The sequence below is a fragment of the Oreochromis aureus genome, linkage group 5, assembly GCF_013358895.1.
Source record: "Oreochromis aureus strain Israel breed Guangdong linkage group 5, ZZ_aureus, whole genome shotgun sequence".
In the NCBI taxonomy this organism is placed as follows: domain Eukaryota; kingdom Metazoa; phylum Chordata; class Actinopteri; order Cichliformes; family Cichlidae; genus Oreochromis; species Oreochromis aureus.
In genome coordinates, this window is record NC_052946.1 from 10,528,838 (window position 1) to 10,546,419 (window position 17,582).

A 17,582-nucleotide genomic window follows, 5' to 3' on the forward strand; every position below is an offset into this window, starting at 1 on the left:
ATTGACCACAATTTTTTGGAAAAAAAAGTGGTTTTCTTTGGGCACCACACAAACTCATCTTCAGGTTCATACTTCAAATATGTGTACTTGATGAGATTTCTGCGCTTTGTCTTATCAAGTACAGAAAACATGTTGTATGTGTGACTGTCAGACAGTGATCAGTCCCAAAATTAGATCATTTACGGCAGGGGTCTCAAACTTGCGGCAGGGCGGCCACTTGCCACTCGTACATTGATGCGAAGAACTATAATGCAATTTGGGCCTTGAAGTTACTTTTTTTGTTAGGGAGGATTTGTTTGTTGTTGAGTGCAATGTTAAAACAAGTTCTTTAAAAAGCAAAAAATGATTTAATAAGAAGGCAATATGAGCAGAGAGTACAAACATGTTGAGGGAATGGCTGTGTTAGTTTGGTGAGAGAGTTAAATGTAAAGAAAACAGTTTTCACTAGCAGTCAAAAACTAATGTGTACACTTAGGTCTGCATTTTTATTTTGTTAAATATGAACAAAATTATAGCAGAAGTGCTGCCACGTGTCTCACCAGAAAGAGAGGACCAATTTGTTTAACTGGAAGTTCAATGAAAGGCTTCAGTTAGTTAAGAGCGAGAACAAAAATGCATTCACGTTTGCAGTTTTGTCTTGTTATGCAATTTTTGAAATTAAAAAAACAAAACAAAACACGACATTTTTGGAAATATTTGCGGGTATCTTCTTTTTTGTTTGTTTTTTGTACTACTTGAACACTAAAGTGGTCCTCCAATGAGATGACAGTGCCAGCAGTTGCCCACAGCTCATTTAAGTTGGAGCCCCCTGATTTACAGCTTTTTGTCACTTTTATTGCACAGGTTTGTTTTGTTTTTAATTCAGGGGTAGGATTATCAGTCCAAAAACTTCCAACCCATCATATACAGAAGTGTGATTCATAAAATAACAAGTCGTGTGCATTTGTTTTATTTTATATTTGTGGTTTGAATCTATTTGTGATCATTTTACAACTTTTTTAAATGATTCTCTTTTCTGTTGTGGTCATTTTTATGTTCAAATTTATTTGCAGTGACTCGCATTTTGTTGTGGTTTTAATCTCTTTCTGAACATTTTAAAATCTCTCTCTAAATGTCTTTTTGACTCTCTTTGTCATTTCTGTGAAGTTCTGCGGAAAAACCTTACACCCATAAATGTGAACAGAGCTATCACCTCAATAAAGTTCTCTGGAGGAGCCACTTAACACCTTGGGCCCCTGGGCCGGTGACAGGTGGCTCCTTTCATGCCTGCAGTAAATGATTTGTGAGCAGATGTGGAAAATCAACCCACTTGTGACAGGCACCGGCTTACTTACATAGTTGGAGTTTGTTGGCCGTCTGATCCTGCTGGGTGGGCTCTCCTCATTCGGGTCGGTCTCCCAGGTTGAATCATAGTCGCAGTAGAATTCATCGGTAGTGTGAACTCGATACTCTCTGCTGTCAAACTCTTCCTCTTCTTCTTTTGGCCCTGTCACCCTGCTCTCGGGCTCCTGGCTTTCATCAGCCTCATGTTGACCCTCACTGACATCCCCCTCTGCGTGTTCAGATAAACTTCTGAATGAATCTTCGTTTTCTGTGGTTGTTTTAGACTCATTTCTGTCTACTTTCATGTCTAAAGTTGAGTACGGTGAAGTAGAGCTCTTGTTTCTAAACCACGCCATTATGTTTGTATCTCCGAGTCGCCTGTTATGCATTCAAGAGCCAGTCTGTTTCACTTTCACTTTTCCCCTCCAAAGACAACTTTGCAGACAGAATACAGATATCATGTTCCCTGCTAATTATCTAAACGGAGCACAGAAAAGAACATGCTGCTAACTTTATTTATTATTATTATTATTATTATTATGGTGCTTATATAGGCAGGATATACATGATTAATATTACAGCGTAACAGTTATCTATTTGTTTTCAGATCAAAAGCAGACTAGTGTTTAGCATCGCCCACTGATGCAGGTCAGGGGCGTTTCCAGGATTTGTAAAATAAGGTGACACAGGGGTGACCACAGCAGGGTGGCCACAGGAAATCAGAATATGCAATCTAAAAAAAAATCAGTGTGCAAAATTGGTGATTTTCAGGTTACCCTTCTGTGCCTTACTGAAGATATTGGCTATTAGGGTGAAATGTGGCAGTGCACAAATATCATTTCATGTTGGGTAATTGTTTTGCAAAAGAAAAAAAGTATTTGGACTTTTTAAGTAAAAGTTAAAATCCTACTTAACTTAATAGTGCACATTTTATATGATCAAAATATATTTAAAAGTGCAAATGAAGGAAAGTAAGCACACTCATTATGTAGAGTGGCACTTTTCAACATCATGTACATAATTATTAATCCACTGACACATCTATTTCTTGACTTTTCATTAATTTAGTTACTTTTATACAATTTTCACTTTTTCACACAGGGCCATGTAGGTTTGGATTTTTTTTTCCTTCTTAATATTAAAGACCTTCATTTAGAAACTTCATTTTGTGTTTACTTGTGTTATCTTTGTCTAATATTTAAATTTGTTTGATGATCTGAAACATTTAAGTGTGACAAAATGCAAAAAAACCCCAAACACTTTTCCCACACCACTGTATATGAAAAGAAAAAAAAAAAGAAATCTAAATGCTTTCCCTTTGCTTTGTCTTTGTGGAGCCTGCAATAGATGGTGCTCACAGTCTGATGGGAACACAGGCTATTTTTGTTTCAGCTCAACTGTTTAAACCCATTTGATGTAATTTGCCTCAGTTCTAAAGACTTATTTTCTTTCAAATATTAATGGAACAAGTATTCAACTTTAAAGTTTTGTGTAATTTCTTTGCCTTCACATTGTTGTTTAGCTATGGTGATTGTTGGTGTAAGGAGTCAGATGAGAGAATTAGAAAGTGAACAGTTGAGGCTGTTAACCTTTGATGGGCAGCAATATTTGGGAGTCCTGTCAGAGATTTTTATGTCCTTTTGTAAAGTGACCAACTGTAGCGATACATGAATTAACTTTGCAACTCACTGTAACATTCTTTATCTTGCCACCCTCTAATTTTATTTTGGCCACAACCTGTACTAACCTGCTATTTGAATATGCAACTCTGAAAGGACAGTTAGATGTAAAACAAATAGATGTGAACCTTCTGAATGAGAATGTTTTAATTCTAGACACAAGAATGCAAAAACATTTAAAATACATTCATCACTGAGCAATTATAGTAATTAATTAATCCCACATAGTCACACAATAACATTAACCCTTGAATTTTGTGTAAAACATGCATCCATTTCAGATCGCTTCATTTTTTTTGTTCAGAAAAAGAATTAATTGCGAATAAAAATCCAAACCTTAAGTTGTAAATAATGAAATGAACAAACAATTCTATAAAGAATCAAGCCCTTTGACTCAGTGTGTAAACCACAATAACCTGCTAGTAATCTAAGATCTACAGTGTTGAACTAAATCACTCCATACTTCAGTGCAATTTATCAGTATTATTCATAAGCTTTTCATTGTCATCAATCAATCTTCATTATGGCTGAAGGTTTCTTCATCCTCGTGAGACTCTGCACTGTTACACGACTCATCTGCAGACAGGTTTTCCTCTTCTTGTGCTTCACTGTCAGAAATCAGAGTGTCCTTCTGTGACCCCAGAGAGTCAGCGGCCTCTTCCTTTGCTGCCTTGGACTGCATTGACCACAATTTTTGGATTTTCTTTGGGCACCACACAAACTCATCTTTAGGCTCATAGTTCAAATATGCATACCTGATGAGATTTCTGCGCTGTGTCTTATCAAGTACAGCAAACAAAAAGTAGCTGAGGACGCTGTCCCTGATGTTTGGAAGTTGTCTGTTGACCAGAGTCTCCTCCAGGAAGAAGTGGACCAGAGGGGCTTGGTAGTGAGGGTAACCCAGGGTTCCCAGACACTTCAGGATGCGAGTGATGCGCAGGTTGTTGTGTGTGTGACTGTCAGACAGTGATCAGTCCCAAAATTAGATCATTTACAGCTTTTTGTCACTTTTACTGCACACAGATTTTTTTAAATTCAGAGGTAGTTTTACCTGTTAAGGTTGTGAAATCTCTCTTCCCAGTGCTCTGCTCTCCTGACTTCTCCAGTTTTTTCATCACACAACACGATACCATAAAAGTCCAACATGAGCTTGTACGACTTCAGCAGGTTTTCCTTTGCAATGCTGTGATTAAGAAAATCCTGAAGGAAACATCGAACCTCTATCAGTGTATAAGACATGTTTTCTTTTTAAAGTATAACTTGGTAACTTTCACAGGTTTACCGTAATTTCTTCCTTTGTCAGTGTACTGGCCTCATAGTTCACTCCTGGTTCTTGCAGTGGGAACAGCCTTTGAGAGAAAATGTCGTTACAAACTGGAACTGAACTTTTTACATTGTATGTGTGACTATAGAGTAACTTACCACTGAATATATGTGTGCACATACTCAAGTCTTTCATAGTCTCCGTACCATTTTTCATGGATATCAGTTATGTAGACACCTGGTAACAAATACAAGTCATGGCAAATAAATCTGTTTGTAAATGAAGCTGCACAGATTAAGATTTATCCAGTGATCACAGAGTTGGCTCAAACTAATATCTCTATACTATAAAATATCTTTATAGTACCTCCTTTATAATATCTTTTTTTGACATCTCATGATTGTAACATTCTTGTGTAATATCAGTACCGTTTAAGGCCACTGAAGGTTCTGATGACACGGAGATATTGAGAGGATTAGATGAATAAAATAATGAATTTTATAAGCTCTCATTCTTCAACAAATAAATTACAGAAAAACATTTATTTTACTTCCACTTCATTGATATACTTTGTTCTACTAAAAAGGCCTACCGTCTGGCACCGATCGTTTCTTTCCAAGGTAGAAATTCAGGTTAGGCTTGTTCTCCTACACAAGAGAAAAGAATTTGATCCAAACCATTTATTTTGTTCTTCTATGAAATAAATCTAAAAACAAACGTGTACATACATTTGTGTTCTTCTTCCTGTGCTGTGTCTTGATTTGGTTCTGCAGGGACACATAAAAGAACAACATGTGTTTGGCTTGTGCTTAAACATGAGAGTGTGTGTTTACAGTGTGTGTGTGTGTGTGAGACTTACAGGGTAGTCATGTCTGTAGTTCTGCATGTCTCTCGCAGCACGTTCAAATCTGCTGAACATGTACTGGAACGCAGAAGATAAGTGAAGTTCAGGGATAACACTGCACAGTTAAAGGAGACATTCAGTAACCCAAAGATCATCCTTGGAGATCCTCCATCTCTATTTACAATAAATTGGTTTCTGTCTTTGTGCATATGTCATTCTGTGGCTCTTTGTTTTCATTTGTTGATCTCGTATTGATTATTTCAGAGATATATTTCACAGCACAAAATGTAATCACCACTCTAAAAATGTTTCTGGTTATCTACTTCTTTGTTCACCATTGTTATTTGTGTCCATTTTATTTTCCCCACTGACTTTAATCTCTTTCGTGAAATTTTAAATCTCTTTGTAAATGTCTTTCTTTGGCTCTTTGTTGTTTTTTGAGCCATCTTTGTGATTTTTTCTTGCAGGAAAAATCAAGAAATGTGAACAGAGCTATCACCTCAATAAAGTTCTCTGGAGGAGCTACTTAACACCTTGGGCCCCTGGGCCGGTGACAGGTGGCTCCTTTTATGCCTGCAGTAAATGATTTGTGAGCAGACATGGAAAATCAAACCACTGGTTTATTTACATGGTTGGAGTTTGTTGTCTGTCTGATCCTGCTGGGTGGGCTCTCCTCATTCGGGTCGGTCTCCCAGGTTGAATCATAGTCGCAGTAGAATTCATCGGTAGTGTGAACTCGATACTCTCTGCTGTCAAACTCTTCTTCCGGCCCTGTCAGCTTCTTCCCTTCGTCAACTTCGTTTTCTGTGCGTATGTCAGACTCATTTGAGTGTACCATAGAAGCCTAAAATGAATAAAGTAAAGAGCAAATCACGGCATTATGCTATGTTTGTATCTCCAAGTTGCCTGTTATACAGTTGATCAATTCTTTTTTACGTTTTACTTTCACAGAATACGAACTTAAAACGATTGGTGAGAAACCTGCATGATCACCTGTTACTGTAAATGGTCATTTCTTTACTCACATTTTCATCAACGATCTCAAATCGATCATTTTGAAAGTCCTCTTGATTAGACCTTGCTCGCTTGCTCACGGACACCCCACCTTCCTCTGAGGGCCTCTTCTGTCCGGGACTAATACCCCTCTCTTCGTCGTCAAGTGAATTCTTGGGTGGTCGTGTGTTGTCATCGCTTGTTTCAGATTCATTTCCGTCTTTCTTTGAATAAGTTAAATATCTAAACACCACCAGTGGGAAAAGCAAGACCAGTAAAGGATTCCTGTGGCGCACTATCCAGTCCCAAAGCGAGCGAAACCCATTGTATCCGAACCAAAGCATTATTACTTTACAGCAGCGACACAGCACCGACATAACCCTCATGCGTGAAGATAATCGGTCAGTCTGTTTCGCTTTCCCTTACTCACTTCACAGAAAACCGAAACTAAACTTTGAGGCGACAAACAACATGCTACCGACCGTCGGTATCATGTTACAGACTATTTATACGCTGCTGCAAATCAAAAGTAGACTAGACTTTAGTTTGGGAAAACCTGGTTGACGTGTAAAAGGTAATTTTCTTTTAAAAGTAAACTATGTCAGAAATCCAAATACCTTCACTTGGGCTTGTGTTATTTCACTGTTAGGATATTGTAATGGGACATGGCTGTATATCTAATTAATAAACCTATATTTCTATATTTCTATATTTATTAATCTAATTAATGATCACGGTTTAAGTGTATGGGACATATCCCTTAAATTAAACCTAAACATTGCACCAGTGAAGGGGCTCAACACCTTAGATTTCCTAGACTTGGATTGAAACCCTATTTTTGCATTTAAAAATAATAATTTATGGCCCTTAAAAAGGTACAAAGTTTACCTGTAATTGCATAAACAGTCAGGCATTCCCTTTGCACAGATAACCCATACTTTATTCACACCTTCACCCCAATAGTGAGGTACACTCAGTAAATATTATTCCCTCCCAGGGCAGACCAAAGCTCGAGTAAAACCTGCCTTTTTTTTAATATGAAATCACAGAAGTTTGATAAATTTGATAAATTAGAGTAAATTCAAGTTAAATTAGAAGAGTACTTTCTCTAGTCAGAGTCATCTTCACTGCAGGTGTCTTGATTAGGAGCCCTTTCTGACGTACATGACTTACAGACTATGTCCTTGCCCTTTTGGCTAATAAGGCTCAAACGACTGTTGAGATTAGCTGCAAAGTTCAAGCCTGTTTCCCTCTGTGACACTGTAGCCTTGTCACTAAAGACATGTTTGTCTGCAAATGTGTGTGAAGCCTTGACTTATTTTTTTTTAAAAAGAGGTAGCATTTTTATATTTATGATAAAAATGCTCCGGATCTTTATACTATATGATCATCGTATCCACTGCCCTTATTGCTGTTATCAATGCAAAGATAACATCGCGTTTGCAGTATATTTCCATGGCTCATTTTCTACGGGAATGGCACTAGGACAGATGAGTGTCTGGACCTGAGTCAGTGGACACCCTGCTCTTAATGTCTTCCTGCGAGAGATAACAGGTTGTATGAATTGTCCTGGTGAACAGAGAGATATGGGATGAGTACATCAGATAATGCAGTGCCATTATTTCATGAATGGAGTTGTTAAACCAGCACAGGTGCCCTTATTATAAACTCAGTTGCTTTTTGGGTTTATGGCATGCTGCAATGAGCTATATATTTATGACTATATAACACTGCTTTGGTAATATTTGTTTCCTATGTTGTGAAGTTCACAAAAGGAATTGATCTGTACTTGTTTAAGCACTGTGTGAATTCATTTAGTGCTCTATGATGAGGCTGTTATCTCTCATACTCATTTCAACAGAACTGTTCTTTCTGCCATTAGAGGAAATAAAGACTTGTCAGAATGCTACATCGCTAACCTCTGCTTGGCAGTCAATTTATTCGTGCTTACCAGAGCTCGCTAAGGTCCTGTATTGGCTGTAGAGGATGAAAACACAGCATAGTGATAGTCATATGTTCTGCAGGGAATGGAGGCAGTAACTGTGGATTTTAATGACAGATCTTAGGCTCTTTATGGCCCGCTTCAGTGCATGAATAGTTTCCACAAATTGGATTGCCCTCCTAAAATAGATGGGAACTTTGTGAAACTGAAATAAGTTGCAGCATGAAGCTAAGGCAGTTGGCCTGTTTTCTGATCGCACTGCTGTGAACCCAATTAGCACGGGCGGAAATCCAACAGATGCCACAGGAAATCTCAGTGAAGGCCCCTCAGACGAGGGCCTTGCACAGTTGCACCGATACATACACACAAACCACCTCTACAGTCTGACGACAGCTAGGGTGGTACTTGGCTTAGCAGCTATGTGCGCTTGATAAAGGTCAACGCTGCCACCAGCTAATGCCTCATTGCTGAGGGTAATACTATAGCTGAGGGTAGTGTGGTTACTCCACACAGGAGCACTTCATAGGCAAGATAATACAGGGACTAGAGTCCAGAAAGGGTAGCTGGTGATGCTGTGTTTCTTTAATCTGAGAAAGGCTGCCGCGTATGTGAGTTACAGAATAGGATGATGTACAGAAACTGAAGGTCAAATGTGCAAGTTTACAAGAAACAAAGGAGGATCTCCTTAATTCAATACCATATAAGACCCCAAGCATTACATTCATTGCTCCTTAACACCTAATTTATTTTTTTGTTTCTTTATACACAACTTTACATTTAATTAGTGTGGATGCTGATTAAGCTTCTGTATTTGTTTGTAGCAAATACTACTTGAATGTACAGGTGGAGCTACGGAGCTAAAACTAATTAATTGGTTCCCCCGATGTATAAATCCTGGCAATCCTCCTGGCACTTAACAGCGTACACTATGTTACTCTGTTTGTGTCGGGGGACCCAATCGTTGGGGTGGACCAATTTTTGGCGCAGCGTGTTTTGGGGTTTAAAAGCCACAGAGACCCGGTGTTTAGAAAAAATGCGTCTCAACTGTTCCGATACTCCTGACACATATGGGATCACTACAGGTTTTCCCAGATTTGACAAAAGTCCAGCTGGGACTTTTGTCAGGCGCCAAAAGAAAGCTCCAGCTGATCCAGGACAGATACAAACTTTTTAAACTTTTAATACTCATTCAGAAGTTTTTTGACTTTAAATTTTCTTTTGTCATTACTCAGCTTTTTCAAATGCACATTTTAAACATGCTCAGCTACTTTTCAACCTCTTCTTCTGTGTGAGCGTCAGCTTTCAACAGTTCTGCACTTTTTTTTTCAGGTGAAAAATTCTGTATTTTTCAGTTCATTCAACATTTTTATCTTAACTTCAGCAATTTTTTCATTTCAGCTCAAAACATTCAGCTATCAGGATTCACACTGCAGTTTCTTCAGAAAATGCATTTTCTACTTGTTACTTGTTATTAATCTCTCACTCTCTTTCACAGTACATCCTTCATCCTGTCTCTCTGCCCTCTCCCGCAACCAGTCGCTGCAGATGACTGCCACTCCCTGAGCTTGGGTCTGCAAGATGTTTCCTTCCTGTCAAAATTGACTTTTTCCTTCCAACTGTTGCCAAGTGCTTGCTCATAGGGAGTCATGTGATTGTTGGGGTTTACTCTGTATTATTATAGGGTCTTTACCTGTATTATTATAGGGCTATTGTTTAATTTGAGGTCTTCTTTGATACAGTGTGATAACCATTTTCATAAATCAGTCAAATGCAGTTTAAGTAAAATGGAGGTTAAAGCAGGATGTGCTTTAAGACATCATTGACATGGAGCTTCTGCAGGAATATTCAGAACCACCCCTCCTGATGACCACTGGTTTAAGGACAAAAAAGAAGAAAGATGGCCAATATGCTCAAATTCGCTAGAGAAAAGGTGTTAGCGACTACAGCCATCTTTTATATACAGTGATGCACATGCATTACATTAGTAGATCATTTAATGATTTTTTATTGTGGTTTTCCCATAGAAAAGGTTTAATATAGTCCTGCTCTAAATTAGACATATATCATGCCTGAGTTTCTAACTTCCAGTCTTTCTTGAAACGAAATTTAAATTAAGAAATGAAATGTATACTCTAGCACAAAATGTGAAACAAACTAAATACCCTATGCCAAAATCTTGCAACATCACAGCGAATATAACTGTAGCTGCTTCAAGAAACCGAACTAAGCATATTAGCACTTGTTAAAAGTCCTCATAGTCCTCTAAAGTTCAGCAAACGAGGTTACGTGAACATGTTTGGATGGACGACAAAACCTGTGCAGACAAGTGTGGGGCCGCTTCACCTGACCACACTCTAATACTTTAGGCTACACTTTTAAGCCATTTAGACCTATGCTGTACTCCTAACAGGCCCATGGCCTCTATACACCGTGAAGACCAGTGCAACCCATGTGCAGGATGGCTCTGATCCTGTGCATCTGTGCCTCTGAGCAGCAGCAGCAGGAGCAGCAGCACCCTCCCCGCCTCCTCCGGGCACTCTGGATTTGAGGATGAGGACGCAGAACATCAGGACCCTCTCTCTCACCCTCTCAATTATTAGAAAAAGTACGGCTTCATTGAGGACGATTTCAACGAGATCTAGAGAGTGGTCCATCAGGCAGAGCCGCATCGCGCTGGGATGGAGTGGAAGTTCGTCAGCTCTTTTTATTTTGCCATCACCGTTATCACTACAATTGGCATAGTAGAATATAATGTTGTGGTCTGACTTCACGGTAATGTGTGATTTCTGCAGTAACACAATGACAATTTTTCTTTTTTTGGACCCTGAACAGCAACTCATTGAAAATAGACACATAAACTAGGCCTACCTAAATTATTTTTTGATTGTGAATTATTACTCCTTGTAATGCTGCGACGTAGCTAAAGTTTTGTTTTGTTTTGTTTTTAAAAATTAGCCTATTTACAGAAAGGTAAAGCTTTTTTTTCCTCCTCCTCTCCTCTCCCTTAGCTTCCCTGCTTAGCCTCTTGTGTCCTTGTCTAGTCTCGTGTTTTTTGTATTACTTTTCCCTGGAACATTCTCTCACAGTCTGTTCTCTAAAACCTAAAAGAGGAATTATGGATTTGATCAACTGGTCTCTGAATGTAATTGACACCCCTTCAACGAGAAGTCTGGGCTCGGGTGAGCCTGAGTGCTAAAGATATCTACCTATTTGGAACCATGATAACAGGGTTCTTGCTGATCAGAGCTGGCTTGGCCCTGGCTTATCGAAGAATTAAGGAAGCGGAACCGGCTGTTCAAACCCCCACAAGGCTGCCCGCTGGGATTGAAACGATGGGACGAGGCGTGAGTTTCTCGAAATGGGCAGTGTTGGGTAAGTTACTTTATATTAGTAACTTAGTTACATTACTAGTTACTTCTCTAAAAAAGTAACTCAGTTACTTCAAGTTACTCGTTACTTTCAAAGTAACTAGTTACTAGGGAAAGTAACTTTGGTTTTACTCAGAATTCTCTTGTTAATGTGTTGCTTCCGTAACTGGATACCCAGCAAGATTGTCAGTCTTCTAGCTTGCTTACTTGCCACAAGTGCACTGTGCCACCTACCAATAGAAAGGAAAAAATAATGTGCACATTTCCACGAGAGAAATCCCACGCCTGGACCGTCGTTGACCGCCCCCATGATTCTAGCCTGCATTTTACATCCAACACAAAAACTGCAGTCGTGGTGCTTTTGATTGTACTCAGAACTTGGAAATTCTGCCTTCTGAATAGGAAGATGTAGGTAACACCAGACTGCAGATGAGCTGCATACAGAGCTGGAATGGGACAAAAAAAAAATCGTCCCGGGCATTTTGACTAGAGACCGCCCACCATTATAGGAAAAATCATAAAGCCTTTGAATGAAAACAAACACTGTTGTGACAGTGATGTACACTGTTCTGATGGTATATATGTATCAATCTATCAATCGTTTGTTGTAAGACTCAGATAATTATTTTTTTTTTAAAAGCGAGACATTTTAAATGAGAATAATAAAGAAAAGTATTTCCTTGTCCCCCCCTTTCCCTGTTAATGCCCTACCTGGCCCCCTGGCAACACTTTGCTAGATCCACCCCTGCACAGTTACCAGCTGTCAGCTACGTAGAAAATGATCCTGGTGTTATTTGTCTCTCAGAAACAGTTCATAACTTCTCTTCAACTCATTCATGTCACCTAAAAGGTAAACCTGTTTCTCCATCACCTGTTCAGCTCTGATGATTCAGTAAGAACATCTCCTGGTTTCATCTGCATGTTTCCCTCTCACCAGATAACCAAACCGATATCATGACCAGCAGCTTTACAGCTGTGGCTCCAGCAAACATCAGCTGATACTAGCAATTAATATTAAATAAATTCTAACAACAGCTGATCAAGCTTAAACGTGCTGCTGTTGTTTAACGCGACATCCGCTGGTTTCCTCTTTCTGGAGCAAAGTGAGCGATAAATAAACAAGAGAGAAAAGCCGATCAGCTGATCATTGATCAGTTTCGTGATTGAAGTAGAAACAGGAGAGGAGAGAATGGGAGAAGAAGAGGCAGCTGTGCAGCTTCAGCTTTGTGTCTTTTTCATTGTAGCTGAAGTCCGGGACAAACTGTGTTCCTTTTCACCTCAGTACGAAACGCGTAATATTTTCTCTGAATACGAGACGATTCTGTTTTTTACTGGACGGTTGGAAACTCTAATAATTAACCGTATGAACAAAATAAAGTTCAACATCAGTAACATAGCACCCACCCAGCTGTATAGAAACTCCGTCATGCTAGCTAGCACGCAGTACGAAAATGTCAGCATACCGAAAATAAACTCCACCTAAACTTGGTTTATATCTGACTCCGATAGACTGCAGGTCATAACTTCTTACCTGAAGTTCAGTTCACCTGACACTCGGACCGGCGGCCGCCTCGGGTCTCTCCTCTTGCCTCCCTTTTCCTTCATCCACCTGCTGGCCTCCACCACTTGCTAATGTTATTGAATCTGTGGAAGCTCCACGATATCCACCACACGAAGTAACGAGTAACGAGCCTATCTAAATCCCAGTAACGAGTAACGCGTTCCTGGTTTTGGCATAATAACTAGTTACCGTGCTCGTTACCACAATAATAACGTAGTTACTGTAACGCGTTACTTAATAACGCGTTAGTCCCAACACTGGAAATGGGTCATTGAGTGCAGCACGGATGGGATCTTGGAGAACCGCACGGCTGCCGTGAATACTCAGAACAAGACCTCTGAGTGCAAACTGATTACATCTGGAGGGGCTCGCTCGGAATAACACCTCTGGGCGCAAATTGATCACATCTTGGGAAGCGCACCGCGGTCGTGAGTTCTCAGAATCGGCTCTTTGACCACAAGAATGACAACACCACAGAACGTAAGTTTGGATAACATCATAGAAAGCTCACGGCTCTCCAACGGGAGATTGAGAGACCAGTGTTGGACTGTTAGAACAGCTTTGAAATTCTTATGAGTTGTTCGCACTGAAGTAAAAACCATCATCATTTCATGCGGATACCCCTTCGGCGCCAGCTGCGGTCTCAAGGCTGGAGCTGTACAACAACACCCTGATTACAGACTGTGTTTAGACTGTTCTTCCCATTCTATGCAAGGCCACCTGGGTTGGCTGGAAGACTGTTTACTTAGCCTGGCAGGGCGAAGGACACTGTCTCAGCTGAACTCTGGACATACACACACACACACGCACACAGACATATACACATGCAGATATACACTCATCCCCCCTCCCCTTCCAAACGCCTTCGACGCTTATTCCCTTCCGATGCTGATGGTGGATCATGGAGACCAGCGCATAGGCTGCAGGCCCGGATGTACTGTCCACATTGGATGTCTCTTACCCTTTACCCATCCCTGTTGCTTGTCATGTGTTTCTTTGGTGTATTAAGAGTTTTTTTTTCATGTGCTACGTGCAGAGGTGTTTTTTTCTGTTCTCAAACTGGTTTCCCTGTTGGAGCTCAGTCTGGGGGGAGTTATTTTTTTCTCCTTATCTTTCCTCATGTTGTGCTTTTCCATGTTATACCCCTCTGACCTGTCTTCCCCATGTGATGTGTGTGTAATGTATGTATGGTCGGATGGGTAAGACGGCGCTGGCACGGCTGGCAGCCTTAACCCAATTTCCCTCGGGATGAATAAAGTATAATCAATCAATCAATCAATCAATCAATCAATCAATCAATCAATCAATCAATCAATCAATCAATCAATCAATCAATCAATCAATTAAAGCTGTCCGGAAACACTTGCTGTTGTTGTTCTAGGTCCAAATTCTTGGATTAAGATAGATGTAGTTTTCCTTTTTAGCAAAATATCGGTAAAGTGATTATGCAGGCAGCTGCATATGTAGTAAACAAGTGTGCAAACTTTTTGAAAGTTTTTTATTTTTATTTTTTAATGGTAAAAAAACCCCTTTCTTAAAATACTTAAACCACTTCTATGTGACAAAAAGTACAGATCTTATAGCCACCTTGGAACCTATCCCAGTTGGTAGTAGGCAAGAGGTGAGTACACACTGGATAGGTTACCAGTCCAAGGTTGGCCTGAACAGACCTAAAGCAATGAAACAATAACACTTTTCAATTACAATTTCTCACGTGCTGTCTTATTGGTCTGATATAAGCTCCAGCCTTCCTGCCCAACCTCAGACTGAGGAACAAAGGTCTGAGTGAAACCACCCTTGTAAGAGTGCACGCCCTGTAATGTTAAGAAGCTAAAGTGTCACTATGTTTTCTTACAGCTTGGTAACTTCATATATTATGTAGAAACAGTTGTCTTTTGTTAATCACCTATGTCCTTACCATTTACCATTTACCACCAGTGCAATATACTAGTTTGATGTCTATGGAGCTTTATGACTATAAAACAGTAGTACTCAGCCTTTGACCTGTATTATTCTTTGACTTTGCAGGTTATGGCCATGCTGTTCCATGCACCAGTGCTGGAAAGGCCTTCTGTATGTTTTATGCGCTCTTGGGCATCCCTCTGACACTGGTCATGTTCCAGAGCCTTGTAGAGAGGATCAACACTTTTGTAAGACCTGAGCAGTACCTGAGCTGTACCTCCTGAGCAGAGTCAAGCAGGGCCTGGGCTTACAGAAGACAGAATAGTCAATGGGAAACATGGTCGGGGTGGGTTTACTGTCTTGGGTAAGCACTTTGTTTGTAGGAGCTGCAGCCTTTTCCTATTTTGAGGGCTGGAGCTTTCACACTTACTACCATTGGGTTTGGAGATTTTGTAGCCTTGCAGACAAAAGATGCCATCCAGAAGCAACCTACCTATGTGGCATTTAGCTTCATGTACATTCTAGTTGGGCTGACGGTCATCGGAGCATTTCTTAACCTGGTGGTGTTGAGGTTTCTCACTGTAAGCTCAGGTGAGCTCGATTGGAGCTCCAAGAGCAGGGGAAGAAGAGCAGGAGTACAGGGAGATTGTGGACACTGGAGAAGAAACTGCTGAGGACCTATGTAAGGATGATGAAGATGAACTTAGCAGGCTTACCTTTCCCATGGAGGGGTGCAACAGCTTTGTCAGCCTCCTCTCTTCTCCTGCAGAGGAGCACAGACCTAATATACCCAAGAATGCAAACCTGCCTGAACCCAGCAGACTCCAGGCTTTGTTCCTTTGCATGTGCTGTTGCATGGACGTTTACAACAGCGCCTCTCAGTCCCACTGTGACCAGACAAGCGGCCATAGCAACCCTGTCTTTTACAGTACCATCTCCTACAGAGTGGACCAGGCCCCTTGCAGCTTCTACACCATGTCATCACAAGCCTCCCCCAGCAGCGTGGCACTCTGTCTGGGCAAGAACAATTCTCACAGCAGGCGGAAATCACTCTGACTGAGATCTTTGAAGACTTGAAGTTGAAATGGCCTTTGTTTTGGATCTTTGTACGCACAGAGCCCATAAAACCATCTGATTTTCTGATTGGTGGAACAAACTGCCTCATGCTGTCTTTGTTATGAAGCTTGTCTGATAAAATGTAACATATTAAAACTAAATATGCAGTTTATATTGTATTTACACTGAACATTACCAATGATCTAACATTTGAAGTATATCAGTAAAGTATAGTTTATGCAACTTTATGGTTTTACTTCACTATATCACCTGCAAAAAACAAACCAACAAATTAAAAAACAAAAGAAACAAACAAAAATAAAACACCCACACAACTTGAGTATGAATACGTTGTCTTCGCTGCAGCACTGTCTCATGTGACTTTTTATGTGACTGTTATTTCCAGTCAGTAAACATTGCTGTTTCCTGTCAGTAGTGTTCACTCTATTTCTCTGGCTGTTTCCCCAGCTGAAAATGTTCATCTTTATTGCTCAGTTTTGGGGGACCTGGAGACAGACACATGGTAAAAGATGACTGAATGAAGGCAGTAGCCAGGTAAAAACCAACCATATCATCTCTGTCAAAGAACAGAAAATGAGCCGTGGCACAGAAGCGGCCTCTAAGTACAAGCTATTGTCTCAGATGTGTGGTTGAATGAGATTTTTAATACAACCCACTGATACCTTCAATCTCATCTTATTCATCTGGGAAAAAAAAAGATTTAATTGAAAAAGTTAAGGTGTTTATTAAGATTATTAACTCCCCTGATTATTTACAGTGAAGTCATTAAAAAACGTGATGTAATGTCTTCAGTGGATCTGAATGAGCTTTCCACCCTGAGAAAAACCCACTGATGTCAGGCTGTGATGGAGGTGGACAAAGGTGGGCATGTACCAAAAACGTCTTAATATGTCTAAAGAGTTTTTATTAAAATAAAAAAAATATGGTTAATACATTAAATTAGACAATCAAGCTGAAGTACAATGAAAAGGCATAAATAAAACAGCAGCAGGAGAGATTTATAGAAAAATGTTTATCATCCAGTGTTCATACTACTGTAGTCCAGTCTAGAGGGTTCATGCTGTGATCCAACTCACCACTGTCAGGGCAGCCAGACGCATTCACCAAGGGAAAAAACAATTCAGACTACAACAGAAAGACAGTCGGTAAATGTGTTTGAACAGTTAGTAGAAACATGTTAAATCCATTTTTCACATACCCGTAACCACCATCTGAAAAACAGAAGCTCTGATTGGAGAGCTGGGCGTTTCCTGAACATGACAGTGAGCTCACTGTACTAAAATGGTCTCGACAGTCACACAATCTCAATCCAGTAGAGCATATTTGGATATGAAAAATCTCTGAGGAGTGTTTCCAATGCCTTGTTGAACCCATGGTAAGGTGTACCTAATTTAGTGGCTGGTGAGTGTGTGGGATCCATAGCAATGATGGCAAACATCTGTCTTGATAAATAAGCCTGAAAAAAGACTCTGAGGCCCACATGATGCCTTGTAGCTGATTTTTGAATCAGTACGGTGTCATTTTAATTCACTAATCTGTAACTGGTCTGTGCTCTGACCTCCATGTGGATCACTCAAGTCTGGCACTGCATAATTTCAGGGAATTGAAATAGACTAGCATTTATATCAC

The 17,582-nt window shown here is 40.1% G+C and overlaps 1 protein-coding gene and 1 pseudogene across 1 annotated transcript; one reads left to right on the plus strand and one right to left on the minus strand.

The window, feature by feature from the left end:
* Nucleotides 1-3,131: 3,131 nt before the first annotated feature.
* Nucleotides 3,132-6,539, minus strand: LOC116314906 (opioid growth factor receptor-like protein 1). The gene is made up of 9 exons (XM_031733063.2): nucleotides 6,136-6,539; nucleotides 5,739-5,954; nucleotides 5,126-5,188; nucleotides 4,995-5,033; nucleotides 4,859-4,913; nucleotides 4,425-4,503; nucleotides 4,285-4,351; nucleotides 4,054-4,202; nucleotides 3,132-3,958 (listed from the first exon to the last, which is right to left on the minus strand). The coding sequence occupies exons 1-9, from the start codon at nucleotides 6,487-6,489 to the stop codon at nucleotides 3,514-3,516; spliced, it is 1,467 nt and encodes a 488-aa protein (XP_031588923.2). The 5' UTR covers nucleotides 6,490-6,539; the 3' UTR covers nucleotides 3,132-3,513.
* A 3,964-nt stretch (nucleotides 6,540-10,503) lies between these two features.
* Nucleotides 10,504-15,932, plus strand: LOC116314911 (annotated as a pseudogene).
* The last annotated feature ends 1,650 nt before the right edge of the window (nucleotides 15,933-17,582 follow it).